The 16,373-nt window shown below is 39.5% G+C and overlaps 1 protein-coding gene across 6 annotated transcripts in view; it reads left to right on the forward strand.

Moving 5' to 3' along the window:
- Positions 1 to 16,373, forward strand: part of synrg (synergin gamma) — a 48,562-nt gene that overhangs the window by 13,081 nt on the left and 19,108 nt on the right. For all 6 annotated transcript variants that reach the window (XM_023350790.1, XM_023350791.1, XM_023350792.1 and 3 more), the window contains 6 exons: positions 616 to 812; positions 1,868 to 2,128; positions 2,715 to 2,869; positions 4,803 to 4,927; positions 6,247 to 6,309; positions 8,190 to 9,092. In XM_023350790.1, the coding sequence (XP_023206558.1) occupies positions 616 to 812; positions 1,868 to 2,128; positions 2,715 to 2,869; positions 4,803 to 4,927; positions 6,247 to 6,309; positions 8,190 to 9,092 (1,704 nt within the window). The remainder of the gene's footprint in view (positions 1 to 615; positions 813 to 1,867; positions 2,129 to 2,714; positions 2,870 to 4,802; positions 4,928 to 6,246; positions 6,310 to 8,189; positions 9,093 to 16,373) is intronic.

Consider the following 16,373-nt stretch of genomic DNA (forward strand, 5'->3'; position numbering starts at 1 on the left):
TTGTGTTTTTTACAAATATCTGGAAAGTGTGACATGCATTTCTATTCAATTCAATGCCAAAAAGAAATAAGTACATTTCTGCTGGAAAAAAAATATTCTGAAATTTTTAGATTAATCTCCGAGGTTTTCTAGTAACAACGTGAAAATTTCTGACGTCCAAAAGTCAAAAGTTCGCGAGAAAAATATTACAATAATTTTGAGATTAAACTCCGAAATTATCTAGAAAAAAAACAAAAAACTTGGACACTTCTGAGTGTCACAAGTCAAATATTTGAGACTTTTGAAAATTGGAATTTCGATGTATTTTCTAGGTTAATTTTTGCTTCAAAAAAAGTATGGTTAAGATTTAAAATAATGCCATAAGCTTTGAAAATGTTATGTTGCGCTGACCTACCCTTCATATGAAGGTGGAAATATTAGGGAACATCTACAAACCTACCAAGGCGTGGATTTAGTCAGATTTAAATTTTCTTTAAGTGATGAAAACCAATTCTGTATTACTTTGTGTAACTATATAAAATAACTCAGAAAAAATGCATTAAAGGTCGAAGTCAGAAAATGTATATTGTGAAAGATGTTCAATAAACATGAGTCTCTGGTTGTTCTTCCTGGCAGACATGTTTAAGAAGGTTTTGGACCTGACGATGACTCCGGCGGGGATAGACACGGGGAAGCTCTACCCCATTCTGATGTCATCAGGGCTTCCCCGGGAGGCGCTGGGGCAAATCTGGGCATCAGCCAACCGCACAACCCCCGGCATGCTGACCAAGGAGGAGCTCTATACCGTACTGGCACTAATCGGTGTGGCACAGGTAACAACAGCAACAAACAAATAAATAAATAACCCCCCTTCCAATAACTCCAGGAATAATCCTCAACACATTTCTCTGTCAAACTTTAGTTAAACGTAGAAAAAAAAAAGCAGCATTCTTAGTAAGTTCCAGGCTCATGAAGCACGGCGAGCCCAACGTCTCCTGCCGTCATACGAGTTCAGCAGGAGACTTCTTATCAGCCCCAGCCTGTCGCATAACGTGCTTCCCCCTCGGCTGGGGGGTTGCAAATCTGCAGGCGGCTCACGAAACGCGGCATGCCACCGCTTCCATCCCTGGAATAATAAAACACTGCCAGTGATGTAAATCTCCCACGGCCTTAAAAAAACAACGAACCCAAGCAAGGTGCTTACTGCCACAGCAAATTCGCTCTGAAACAGAGAGGAAAGCAGCAGTTTACTCCCAGAGGGCCCCATAAGTCTCACAGAGTCTGTTAAAGACGCTTTTTTCACCACTTTAATCAGTAAATGTACATTAAAATTGTGTAAAATTGACTCTTTTGAGCTTTACATCATGTTGTAATGGTACTCCCTCATCAAAAACATACATGGAATGTTGCTTTGATTCTTTCATGCATATTTGAGAAATCTTTTAATCTCCATGGCAACCATTGAGCTTTGCAAAAACGTCTGGGTGGACCTAGCGCCGCATTTCAGATGAAACTCCTCCTCGGAGCTGCAGTTTTCAAGCTTCCCCTCCCTCCCGTCTCCTCCAGTCGGGAGGGAGGGGCAAATCGGGAGGCGCTGGGGCAAATCTGGGCATCAGCCAACCGCACAACTTCAGACTAGCCAGCAGAAATGACCAAGCACCTGGTAGAAGCGAGTTAAATTACAAAGTCAATTTTCTTTTAAGTCATATTTGATGTACATAGATTTTTTTTACCGAATGTAGGATATTTACTTGATTATGCTATATAATGGCACTATGTGCCTGGAAAACACATAATACTGCTCCTTTAAATAAGTATTTAGCATTTTTTGGACCTAATAAAGTATTTTTAACTTGAATTTAGTGAAAACTGTCTTTCTACATTCTAGACTGGCCTCCCAGTGTTGAACGTGGAAATACTGAGTCAGTTTCCGTCCCCGCCCCTGCCCAACCTGCCGGGCCTGGCCATGGCCCTGGCCCCCGTCATCCCTCCGCACCAGCAGCCCATGATGACCCACCCGCCCGTCTCCATGTCCATGGCAACACCAGCAGCGCCGGTACCAGTCATGGCTATGGCACCCACCGTGCACGCTCCACCGCCCACGAACCCAGGTTTCATCGCCACTTTCCCACCCGGACCAGCAGCACAGGTACAGACCCTGGTTAAAGTGTCGGAGCTTCTCATATTGTCACATTATAGACCAAAATTTTAATGTCATTTTATGACAATGTCATGTTGGTGCCAAACGAAGTAGAGCTTCAATGTGAAATGGAAGGAAAATTATACAAGGTGCGCTCTATAGTCTGGAAAATACGGTATAAAGTCTTAAAAAGTTAAACAATAAAAATTGTAAAATCAGTAAACGGTGGGTTTAACAGCCTGGTGGGCCGGCAGGCTTATAATATACTGCGGGAAACCGTGAGCAACTGTTCACTTTGTAGCTATATTTTCGGACTTTTCAGACAAAAAAAAAATGGAAATCAGGCAGAATTGGATTAGTAAAGTCAGGGTTTTTAAAGATTGTGATTGACCAGAAAACTGCAATCGGTGATATTCTGTAACTGCAGAAAAAGGTGGTTCTTCAACGTATTCACTCATTTGGGTTGAATACAAATGCACACCACATTTATTTTTATTAAACATTTATTAAACCATGTCTCAATTACCTACTACTCTACAAATATGCACTTTTTTATGCTGGTCTGTTATAAAATCCTCCGCACGCGTTCTCATAGGGGAGCAAAGCCGACGACGATGACTTCCAGGAGTTCCAGGGTGCGCCGAAGGCCGGAGCCGGAGACCAGGCCTTCGCTGACTTCCAGGGCGAATCCGGAGGAAGTTTTCCCACCGCTGCTGCTGCTCCTGCTGCCACACACCAACATCCAAACAGGTGAGGATGAGACTCCACCAAGGAAAATATTTTCCATGAGTTGAAATGTTCCAATTTTAAGTGTTTTAAAAAAGTCACATGAATAAAGCGGAGTTTACCTCTATAATGCCGATATACTTCATAGTTGGCATTCCTTCTGCATGCAGACTACCTTCTCTGAAGAAGAGCTGTGATTATATGCAGAGACAAGTGTCAAATATTCAGCTGCCGTTGGTTATTTATAGCCCAGTTATTTAGCATAATAATTGTGCAGCTCATTGTCTGTCTTACACCGACCGCCTTAATGTCTTGCAATAACCTCCTCTGAATAGCAATGAGCTCGGGTCATGTCTTAATGAATTGATTCCAGTGGACAGTAGAGCCTCATTTCTCTATATTACTTTCTAGGCTCCTTTCCCACAGACTGCTCTTTCAGTGAGACGGATCTGCAAGGCAATTATCTACACAGAGATAAAGAGAGTAGCAGGAAAGAAAAAACATCTAAGTCAAAGGAGTCTTTATAGTTCTAGCTTTTTAGGTTTTGAAAGAAATCCTCGCAGTTAGCGATAGCTGTTCAGATAAATCATATGCGAGAGTCGAACCGGTAGCCATAACTACACTTACGTCCTGAATATGGGAGATAATTTACCAATAGTCTAGTTAGTTATTTTAAATGTCGTTTTTTGTGGTGTTTGGTTGAGATTTAATTATTAATTAGTAATTATTAAATTTCGTTTTAGCATTAATAAAGTATTTTTGAATTGAATTTAATTCAAATTTGCAAATTTGAAGCTGGTAAAGCTTGGATTAGAACGTGACAATGGAGCAAATCTTGGCTGCTATTTTTTTTTATTGATTCATGATATATTGGCACTAACATCAGTATCAGCTTATATCAGTCATTTTTTACCATATCAGTAAAAATTCTTTGGAAGGGTTTTAAATATTTTTCACTTCCGATCTGATACCAATATCGCAGCGTTGGGTTCGCTGATATCGATACTGACTTGATAGAATATAAGCAGGAATAATGTATACTTTTATTATTTATTTTGTTGTGTGGAATGTTAGAGAAAGACTTGGTCAGGTGATATTTCTCCGAGAACAATAATCAGTAATAATTGGTATGAAAACAACTGACCCATTTGTTAACCAGTGGGTCTGCGTGTGGGATACAATCACTGGTGGATAGAAATTATAAATGCTGCAGCAGATTCTTCTGTTGGGGATTTTTAGGTGCAGGCTGATATAATCCGATACTTGGTTTTTGGTTGAAAAATATACTGTATATATAGTATTTATAATGTTGGTTAATGCCAGTTATGCGCAATAGCAGCAATGTTAATAAAGAATATCGGCACAAATTTTCCCATCAGTTCATCACTGGTTAGTTTGTGGCTTTACGCAGCTTTTCGATAATTGTTCAGAATGGTCAAATGCATTTTAAATTCATAGCTTGGTAAGGCTGAGCAACATATCAAATTATTTTTGTCATTTCTACATCAATGTGCAAAATATTGAAATTCCGCATGCAAGATTTAGTAAGATTTCATTCAATGCCATAAATGCAAATTCTGTATGCCAAAATATATTTATTTGACATTTAAATGGCAATATCTGCTAGACCAGGATACACAATATTTGAAAATCTTTCCAATTTTCTTATTTTCTCTCTTCATAACATGTGGAATATACTAACCACCAATTATTACACCCCAAACATCCTTTTGTGATATCGATATTGCACAGACTGATATTACGTTGACGACATATTCACAAGATATCCTGTCTTTTATACCACTTATTGCGATGTAAGATGTATTTCTTTTGCAGCCTTTTTTTCTAAACAAAGAAAGAAAGAAAATCTCTTAAACCTAACCAAAAAAAGATGCAAAGTTTTGTTGTTGGTGTTCACACTTCATGGTATCTGAACGAAGCTCGTGCGTCCCTGCAGCACGGCCGCCATGCTGACTCCGGTGTCTGGCTCGTCCTCTTCCTCTGGCACGTCCTCCGATAAGTACGCCGTGTTCAAGCAGCTGTCTGCGGATCAGCCCGCAGAGCCTGCTCCCCCCGTCTCAGGTAGCGCAACATGCTGGCTCTGATGTTTACAGCACCGTCTGTCCTCGCTGACATATTACCGACAAGTACAGCCACGTAGAAAAACAAAGACCGTTCATGCTTAGAAAATATTATCCTGAAGTTAAACACGGCAGTCATTTTGTTTGTTAAAGTATTTTTATATTTTAAATAGGAGTGAGCATGAATCTAGGCCTGTCGCAATAACCAATTAATCAATTAATAGCATGATAAATTAAAATGAGCTAGATAATTTCTATTCTGATTATTTTTTTAAGGGCATTTATGCTTGTGTTTTTTTATCTCCATTTTATTTATTGTTTTTATTTTTTATGTTTTATTTGCATATTTATAGTATCTTCCAGTTTCAGTGTTTTTTTACGCTGTGAACGTATATTAGACTTTAAGAGGTCAAAATTGCATTATTTTCCCATTATCAATGTATTACTTGAAAATGGTCTCAAAATAGCAATATTATCATTTATCGCAATAATTTCTGAAACAATTTATTGTCCAGCAAAATTTGTCACTGTGGCAGGCCTACATATATTGCATTGTTTATCATTTATTGTGAAAAAATTTTACATTAAAAGAAATTTGATTTATTGTGATAAATTTTAGTTAATAAATTAGTTGGTAAATTTGAAAAAAACACCAACACTGACATTGTGATTGCAAACATTATTTTTGCTTTTTTTTTCTCCACTGTTTGTTCCACAAGAGCATCAGTGAATATCAGTAAATTCAAAAATAGGATTAAATGCCGTCACTGTGCTGATGAGTCACTCTTTTCTAAAGAAGAAGAATTTTTCAAATGGAAATGCTTTTCAAGAGCAATATTTGTGTTTGTAGTGCTTTGAAGAATGTTGTGTTATGCAGTCACAGTCATATGTTCATGCAGGTTGGCAACCCCTAATGTTAAATGGTTTGCATTATTAGACAGCAGTGTCCATCACTTGTCCTTAGCGATGCGATGGAAACTGCTTACCTTACTGACCTATTTCCAACTCCAGCACGTTCCAAAGCAATTAAAGCCGACAGCAGAGCAACTTTGTTGAGTTCCATTCACCCTTACTGTTATCTTTTGAAATTCTTCAGCTCTTACAGTCTTAATAAATCATAGATATGATTTGTTGTCCTAAAATATACTCTATTTCCTCTTTCTTGTTTTAAACACCTCAGTGACACAGAAAATGGCTAACGTTGGGTATTTTTCCTTCAGTAACAACATCCACACTGAAGAGTGTGGTCAGTGCCCCCTGGTAGAGCTCAAAAGGAATCGCTCATCTGGTTTTGACTCATTTTTCTGTTTCATTGTTTAGATGCTGGGGACAAATACAGTGTATTCAGACAGCTAGAGCAACCTGCTGACAAGAAAACAGTCGGTAAGAAACTCAACTTCTCTTTGTTTCAAGTCTAATTTCTGTTTTTCCTGCTGTTTAAAGAGGACTTGTTTCACATCTTCCATGAGAAAGAAAAACATATCCATACATGAAAATGGGTGAGGGATTTGGGGTCAGAGCCAGATTATTTCTAGTAAAACATGTAGTTGCAAATTGGGAAAAGCCGTCACGCGCCATGACAGCATTGTTCCGTGTTTACGCTGTCCCATGTTGATCCCAGTGTGTTTCCCACCCGTGCTTCATTAGAACAGCTTCTGATGGGGGCTCCTCTTCCGACTCCAGTAAGTCATGCTTTGCTGTGACCTTTCTTTGGCATTGTCGGGCTCCATCTTCTCTAATGAGCCCATTAGTTTTCCCTGTACCACCATGCAGCTGCCGTGTGGACAGATTCTCTCTTTCAGTCCCTGCATATATTACTACTACAGTGTGTCAAGATATTTTGAACTTAATGTAATCTGAGTTTTGGTTTGTGCCATAATCAACATCTTGTTGTATGATATTTTTTTGCAACACAAAACACAATTTTTATAGTGTTTAGTATTTTTTTATATCAGTGCAGAAAATGCTCATCTTGACTATTATTTCTTGTTCATTTGGTAAAAGTAATAAAGATTGTAAGTTTTGCAATTTGAATTTCCCAGTGGCATGATCATGTGGGCGTAGGATGTTTGTCTAAAGTTTACATACGCTCATCATCATCAGAGTCGCATTAATTTGGGGTTTTTAAATGGGGCATGACGATATGACTGAAAAAGTATCACGATATAATCGTTTCATATCAGTCAATATCAATGATTGTTGATTAGGTTTTTGGTTAAAATATCTTAAATACAGTCAAACTGGTGACTGCGCTTGTTTCATCCAGTTTTCCCTCCACCTCTTTGTGTTTTACTTTTAAACAGTTATGAGACACGGTGGGCAAACCTGAAAGTGCTGCTGCGCAATTTACTCAACGGGTTGTTGCTAGGTAACTAAAGAGTTAACCTGCAGCCAGCTTTAAGGTTTTGTAACCATGTCTCATAACTGCTTAAAAAAAATAAATTGGCGGAACAGAGTCAAAGGAGAAAGTGAGTACAACAGCTCGAGAGGAAATTGAGGATAAAAGAGGAATGGTCACGCAACCATTTTGGCTATATTTCAGATATCTAAAACAAAAGTGATCAATAGTTTTTGTTATAAAATGTTTACATTGTGATAGGTTTTCCATTCCGTTCAGCCCTCGGCATGTTGTGATATGGCAGGCTTTAGGATGGATAGAACAAATTCTGCTGTAAACGACCAAACTGTGTTTACAGGTCTAGCCTGTACTAAAATACAATATAAATTCATTTTACATTCTCTACTAAGAAGAGTGGTCCAAAAATATGAAGCCAAAGTGCATTAAACCTTTTTAATGTTAAAAAAAAGTATGTAACCCTTATCAATGTTCAAAAATCAGTGGAACTGAATTTGAGTCTATTACTTTTATCTTGTAGAGATCAGAGCAAATACATTTCTTTGGATTGTCTAACCGACTCTTGTTTATTAAACTTGTTTGTTGTAAATAGCATTCCAGCCTGGACAAAAAATATTACAGATGTGTCATTTAAAAGCCCCAAAATTAATGACATTCATTAATTTTGAGTGGATGTAAACTTGTGACTGGTTGAGCGTTGTTTGATGTGTGCTCTTTCTTTGGACATGTTGCCCACAGTTCATCACAAGAACTGGAAGTTTACCATTCTCAGCGGACTGTAGGCGTCCTGCAGCAAATTCACTCTTCCTCTTACAGGATTTTAAATTGAATTGTTGGCTGTTACAGTGAGGATTATGATTTTTTTTCTTTTTTGTTGCTGATCTTTCCCTCTGTTCTCTTTTTCAAGGGGAAGGATTCGCAGATTTCAAGTCTGTCAATGCCGACGACAGCTTCACAGACTTTAAAACCGCCGACAGCGTCTCTCCACTAGACCCTTCTGATCAGGCCAAGATCTTTCCGCCCGCTTTCCCCTCTGCTTTTCCCAACTCTCAGACTTTACAGCAGCAGCCAGCAGTGTCTCTCTCCCAGCCCAAAAATCCTCTCAACATGGCCGACCTGGACCTCTTCTCCTCCGTTCCCGCATCCACCGAAAAACCCCCCAGCACTTTCCCACCTGTATCGTTAGGCCTCCTCCCCGGCGGAGCCAAACCTCCCTCGGATGACTTTGGTGACTTTGCCCTCTTCGGCTCCTCCTCAGAATCCGCCCCGGCGGCGGCGGTGGCAGCAGGAGGGGCAGCGGCGGCCACTCAGGATGACTTTGCCGACTTCATGGCGTTCGGAAGTTCTGGCGGCGAGCCAAGAGGCGAGGGCGGTGCGGCGAAGAAGCCTCAGCAGGGCTCAGACAAATACGACGTGTTGAAGCAGCTGTCTCTGGAGGGGGCCGTCTCCTACGACGAAGCCAAAGAGAGCGGCGTAGGCGGCGGCGGCTCCTTCTCCTCCCTCAGGAGCGACGCGGACGACTTCGCTGACTTCCAGTCGTCGAAGTTCTGCACGGCGCTTGGTGCCTCTGAGAAGACTCTGGTGGACAAGGTGGCCGCCTTCAAGCATGGCAAGGAGGACTCGGCATCCATCAAGTCGCTGGACCTGCCATCCATCGGCGGCAGCAGCGCGGGGAAGGACGACTCGGAGGACGCGCTGTCCGTGCAGCTGGACATGAAGCTGTCGGACATGGGCGGGGACCTGAAGCACGTGATGTCAGACAGCTCCCTGGATCTGCCGGGCCTCTCGGCCCACCAGCCCCCCGCCACAGGTGAGGAACTAGTGCGTTTGCTCTGGTGAGGCTCCGCCCAGCCGCACCGCCGTGTTGTTTCAGAGGCCAGCCAGTATCTCCGCTCTCACTCTAGCCACTTACAAAAAAACGCAATCACCAAACATATGGTCAAAAAGCAACTAAATGAGGTCTGTGTTGAAGAGAATACGCTCAGATGCTCCTGCATACGGTGGCCCTGAAGCACAAAACACATCGACAAGTCACTAAACACAAATACGTCTTTGAAAACACAACATATTCAAAAACACGACGTCAACAAAGCACAACTACAAATTAAGTAAACAGAAGAGGTTGGTCCTAGGGGGAACCTGCAGACTGATTGGACGCCGCCGCTTTAGAACCGGAAGTGACTCTGGCGTTGGCACGTTTATGCCAACGCCACATCATTCTAATAATTCTGGTATCATTCATATTAGAATGATACCAGAATTATTAGAATGATGTGGCGTTGGCATAAACGTATCATTCATATTAGAATGATACCAGTGATTACGGCTGGACGATGTGGCTGAAAAATTTATCATGATATAAGTTTTTCATATCAGTTTATCGATAATTGCCGATATTGTCAATTATTTATTAGTTGTGATTTTTATTTTTTTTTTTCAAATCAAATGCTTTCAAACTTGTGGCGTGACATTTACTGGCTTATCGACAGCTTTCAGTCAACGCTGTTGTTTGTTTTTAAGCAGTTAGGAAACTACTTAAAAACTCAACTTGCTGCACAAGTTAGTCAACTGGTTATTGCCAGGTAAACAAAGAGGGAGTTAGTTGATGCTGCCAGCCTACCAATTCTGGTTCTAATGTCAAAATGCCGTTTTCCAATCAGCGATGTCTCCCACTGGGACCTGCCTCTTTCATTTTTATTTATTTATTTATTTTTTTGTAGTTGTGCTTAGTTAGTGTTGTGCTTTTGAATTTGTTGTCATGTATTTAAATTTGCAGTCGTGTTTAGTGATCCGTTGAAGCAGTTTGCACTTACGGGCCACCGTACCTATAACATAACAGCATAGATGCATCATTTCCTCCATTTGACATTTCATCATACATCTTTCTTTATTTATTCTCTATTTATTTATTTATTTCATTTATTTATACCTCTCCTCTTTTCACATCCCCGTTCTTCCTTCTCCTTTGCCCCGTATAAGCCGGTATAAAAGCCCCCGCCTCCTCCTCATACCTTATTTAATTTAAACACGAGTGCCTGGGTTCTGATGCGTTCGCAGCCGCAGCTCATAGTGAAGGTCCCCGGTCACAGCCTGCCCGACTCCGATAAGCTTCCTGTTGTGTCCCCACCGAGGCGGCGGCACACTCTCGGCGTGCCATTCGTGCGTTGCTGCTGTGTCGAGCGGCGGCGACTGGCGGTCCGGTTGAATACAGATGAGTACAGGAGACGGTGGGGGCAATCATCTGAATTATTCAGCTCACAGGTTTTTCTTTTCTTTTCTCTTTTTTTTGCACAATAGACTGGAAAAAAAATCCCAAATCGTTACCTGAAGGGTATCGTTTTCAGCTGCTGTGTGCCGATGGCGTACGAGAAAATCTAGTTTGGATTAAGTGGAAACAGAAAATCTCCCCCCCTTTAATAGGAGATTTTGCATGCAGCAACTGGGAGAGAATCTATTTTATTAAAGCGACGTTGTTGCTGGATGCAATATAAACTTCAGATTTGAGTGCTTGAATGTGAGTGCATGCGGTCCTCTATTTATGTCTGATCAAATATCGTATTACTCTGCAGTATTTTTTTTGTTTTTTTATTTATTTTTTTGATGATCCTCTGGCTTTGAGGCGTTTTTCAGTCCCCACCTCATGTCGACGAAGGCAAAGTCCAACTCCACCCCGGTGCTTGTTGTTGTGGTTCATGTATTAAATGGAAATTAACCCAGTTTCCTTAATATTCAGGTTAGGCTACAGGTCAGCACTTCCTGTTCTTCACCCCCCACCACCACCACAGCTTATCATTTATTCATCCAGCGTCTCACTTCCACCTCACGGCTCGTGTTTCACTGCGCCTCACCCGATTCAGCTGGGTAATCTGAGATTTTAAGTAATTGTGGTTGGTTGAATGCTCCACAGTGCTCTGCTCAGTCTTTATCTAACATTAGTCATCCATATATATATATATATATATATATATATATATATATATATATATATATATATATATTCGTTTGAACAACCCCAAGCTTCGCTGGATTTAAATGTAAATTGTTTGATAGACGAACATAAAGCACCACATAATTGGGAAGTGGAAGGAAATGTTCTTTTTTTAATTTTTTACTTCTGAAAATCAGAAAAGTGTTTTACATTAGGGGTGCACTAATTGCAGTTTTCTGTCGATCTTTATAAAGCCTGACCTGCCGATTCTGATTTTGGCCGAAACTGATTTTGTTTTCATTTGAAAAGTTGCTAAAAACATTTGGGGTGACTGTTGTTAACCTTTGTCACTGTAGAGAGAAAGACTTTTACAGATTTTTGTGGAGGTGCATAATCTTAACCAAGCATTTGCCGATTGCCAATCTCCCAAAATTGAGGAAATCAAGTTTAGTTTATCGGCACACCCCATGTTTTACCCGTTGTTGCAGTGCAGGTTCAAGTCTTTTAGCGTTGATTCAGCACCTCTTGGTTTTGCCGATTCTTCTTTGTAAAATAGTTGCAGTTCTGTCGTTTTGGCTGGGAAATGTTTGAATATGAATCTCGAAACTCTGCCGTAGGTTCTCTGTTGGATTCAGGTTTGGATTCTGGCTGAATTAACTCATAAAGATGCTTTGATCTAAACCACAGTTGGTCGACTGCATTGACCAAAAAGTAATAATAATCATACGATAAATTTAAATAAACTCAATCATTTCCACTCTAATGATTCATATATTTTGAATGGCAATTTTGAGTACAGACTTCATAATCCGTTTTATGTACAGTTTCAGTTGCATGTGGTTTATATTTTTGTTTTATTTATTGTTTTTGGTTGTTTTTATTTTGGATGTTTAAGATATCTTCCATTTCCAGTGTTGACTTTACGAAGTTAAAGTTTATTGGTCTTTCAGAGGGAAAACTTGCATTTAGATGCCGTTATCGATATGTTGACTGACAATATTCTCAAAAATATTGTTTATCGCAATAATTCCTGGCACAATTTATCATCCAGCTAAATTTACCTGTGTCCTGCTGCAGCAATGTCTGATCTAAAGGAAACTATCCCCACAGCATAACCCCTCCACCACCATGCTTCATGTGCCGTTCAGGTTTAGTTTTTCCTCACGCTTTGTGTTTTGCACATAGATTTGACCCTCATCTGACCAGAGCAGCTTCTTCTTCCATCAGAACTAAACATTTCCTTCCACTAAACAATTATGTGCCGATCCGTCACGTAAAATCCCGATAAACACCGTGACGTTTGTGGTTGTACTGCGACAAAATGTGGAATAGTTCAAGGGTTGCAAATACATTTGCACAGCAAATCATTTCATCCAGGATGTTTCACTGGAGAAAATAACAAACAGAAATGTAAACATGCTCTAACATATTCCTTAAAGGTCTTCTCAGCTAACTTAAACAAGCTCAAATATTGCAAAAAAAGAAAAAAACTGGTCCATGGAAACATCGATACATTCCTAAGAAATAAAATTCTGTAAAATCTTCTTTCTCTACTGTTCTTGGAGAGCAACTAACCTGTTGTTAATGTAGCAGGCCGAGCTGTTTGAGCCCCTCTCTATACGCTTTGCACTGTGTTTTAGCAACTGTTTGTATTCTTAAAGAGACAGTATTTCTTTTGTGAGTTACCAAATGGACTCAGATCCTCGTTTTATTCTCTTTTTTTTCTTTTTTCGTCCCTTTTTGTTTTACTTCAATGAACGCCGCATGGATTTCTCAGCCGTGGCTCTGCGGTTCTGGCTCTCTGAGAACGTAGTGAAGTTAGCATTGCCCTTCCTGCCTTGCTTTTTTGCTGCAGTGTGCCTGCTTTTTTTCAATTTGTGAAATTGACAAGAACATAAAAGATAGTGAGCATTTTATGCATAAAAAACAACAACGAAAAAACGTATTGCAAGCTGTTTTTATCCAAGAAGAAATGTATACATAAAGATTTTAGTAGTGTATTTTTATTACAGGAATATTAACTGTCTTATTTCGAGGCTAGAGAGAGACTCCTTGGTCTTGCTGTGATGCAAACTGTTAATGTTCAATGTGTCCTGCAGTATTTAGTGATGAATTTTAGTGTTTTCAAACCCAAGAGGGTTATTTCTGACAAACAATCACTGTAGCAAGAGAAAAAAGGATACTGTCTCTTTAAACCTGTCTGATTGGATGTATTTAAGGCCCGTTCTGGGAAGTCAGGTGTAAGATGGCCCGCTTTGTTTTCTGTAACCCTTTGAGTGCTTTAACTTCCTCTCATTTCCATCAAATTAAGGCAGATGTGAAATTATTCTCCTTTCTGTTTTTACTATCTCGGCTCACATTTGACTAAATGTAAAGATCTTGCTGCTTTTCTCTTTGCTCTCTAAATTCGACTTGTTCTGCCCGTGTTTCTATTTTTCCTCCTTCAGGGCCTCAAAGGGTTACTTCCTCCTTGCCTTGTTCTTTGGGTTATCTTCTCAACCAGGCTTTCCAAATGTTCTGTACTCAAATCCTTTTTCCAAAACCACCTGTTGCTTAACTAACAGTCAAGAGTTTGTCAACTCCCTAAAAACTGCTGATTCTAGTCTGTGAATGTGCCTTCTCTTTCTGGTTTCTGCTTCTTTACCTCCGGATTTTTGTTTGTCCGTTTTCACCTTCTTGTTTGTTCTTTTTCTGCCTCCACTGCTGACTCTGCATGCTTCTTGTAATCAAAAATGACTTGAGTTTTAATTTTTACAAGTGTTAGTTTCACGAAAACCTCTTGTAACAGTAGGCTTCTTTCACACAGTACTTTGTGACCTTTTCTCTCTTTCTCTCTACTGATGTTGTCGTAATAAACTTTGCTGTTGGTATTGCTCAAATGCGTACCGTCTTATTTTTTCCGTCTTCTTTCCTTCTTTGAGAAGAGTAACCCGGGTCAGTAACAAATAATTAGCCTCCTTGTCAATTTCACAAATTGCTTGGCACATTTCTGGCCCTGTTATGCAAAAATAGGAAGGGTTCAACAAGGTGGAAGTAGGTTTTTGTTCAAATGAGAGGAAAAAGCATGCTGTGCGGGCGTCAGATAATATTAATTTTAAAGGAACGCAGGACAAACAGACAATGTTTTGATTGATGCCCTTTAAATAGAAATCCTTCTGGTGGAAGAAAACACCAGTGATATTAGTTTATTGTAATTTCCCTGCATAGCTGATATACATATACAACAAAAGGAGATTGTGTTTAATAACAGGGAAAATACGTAAGTAATTAACACAATGTCTTTCTCAATAAATGTATTTCTCAGTGGGATTTTAACATGATGTCGACAATCTAAGGTAGCTACATGCAAAAATAATGCAACTGATAAGTCCATAAATCATAACGGAGAAAAGAAGCAAGGGAAAGAAAGCCAAGGAACCAGCTGAAATCTGTCAGTATTTAGAAAGCAGTCTCAGTTTGTTAATTTACACAGTGTTACTGCTTTATACTTCACTGATGAAAGGTTTTTCAGAAGAAGTATATCATGATATCATGAAAGATAAAAACTTTTTGAAGATCATTGAAACCTTAGTAGCTGCGTTTCCATTAATCATAAAATTGCGCAAATCCTTATGAAAATAACTTTTTTGCTAAAAAGTTTGTGTGCATGACATGGTTTTTCAGCCGTATCTGAATTATTTTTGCATCTTACGAGTCACATGATCAAGAGCTGGATGCTACTACTGCCGAAAACGCAGAAGAAGACAACAGGACGTGGTAGGAGGATGATGGTTTGTTTTTGCTGTTTTTCGGACAGTGTGAAGCTGGCTCCACCAGAGCTCTCACAGCCTCACAGTTCATAAAAAGTTGTGTCTCATTCAAACGTATTGAATCCATAGCTTTTCTGTAAAATCACCGACTGCAATTTCTCCCAAACATTGCACGCGTAGCCGCGTGCAAGCATAAGAGGTTTGTTGCTCCAACGCCTGAATAAGACGCCAATCTGAAGGCTGATAGATGATGAATGCTAGTGTGATTTTAATTTCATTTCTTATTTAATGGGAACATCGCCATTGCGAAATTGTTTTTTTTACATTAGCGGAACATAGACAAAGATTTGCTTACATTTGTAATGGAAACACAGCTATTGTTAGAAATGCTAATTGCATTGGTTAGGGACATTTTTCAAACGTCTTGGTGATCCAGTGAGAACCATTTGAGCAATAATATCCAACAGAGTTTTCACCATCCATGACCATGAGCTCTTCGCTTCCTTTGCTAGTAATCAAAAATAATTGCCACAATAGTTTACCAGAAACCAAAGACTACTAGCAAAGAGCTTCAGAAAGCCTTGGAATAAATGTTTATATACTGTGTATATATATATATATATATATGTGTGTGTGTATATATATATGTGTATATATATGTGTATATATATATATATATATATATATATATATATATATGTGTGTGTATATATATATATATATAGCACTCCACTGAAGTGGCTACAACTTACTGCATAGAACTCCTCTGCTGAAGAAAAATCATGCTAAAGCTCATTTAATCTTTACCACTAAAACCATATAAGAATTTCCTGGTAAGATGAGACCAAACTTGAACTATTCAGAAGCCACACCACTTTCGAGGTAGAAATGCTCCTACACGTCACCACAAAAAACACAATGTAAACAGAGAAATATGGAGATAAGATTTCTAGAACAGAGGCCGTGTTGCGTTATGACCAAGGGAAAATGAAATGGAAAAAATAAACATGGATGAATACGGTGGTAGCTACACACACTGTCATCCTGGTAATGATGGATAAAAAGTCAAACAGAGGCTCGTTTCTGTTTGCCACTGGTTTGTGGGCATCATGAGGGCCTGTGCATATTTTGCCACCACACACAGTAAGTTCTGCAGTAAGAGAGGTAGAACGGGAAACCTCACAGTTAGAAATTGCAGGAAGGAGTCGAGTCTTAGGGTCAACAAGTCTCCTTGACGACCATTGGATGCTATTTACATGGTAATGGGTTGTTTGAGTGTGATGCCAGAAATGAGCCTTTTCTGCTACCATGAAAAAGAAACACAGAGTTAATTAGGGTTTTACCTGGAACCCTGTGCTTTTAAGTTTAAGGTTTGCCTTTTTTATTTTTGAGAATAAGTATGTGATAAAGCAAA

The sequence above is a fragment of the Xiphophorus maculatus genome, chromosome 18 (genome assembly GCF_002775205.1).
Source record: "Xiphophorus maculatus strain JP 163 A chromosome 18, X_maculatus-5.0-male, whole genome shotgun sequence".
Lineage (NCBI taxonomy): Eukaryota > Metazoa > Chordata > Actinopteri > Cyprinodontiformes > Poeciliidae > Xiphophorus > Xiphophorus maculatus.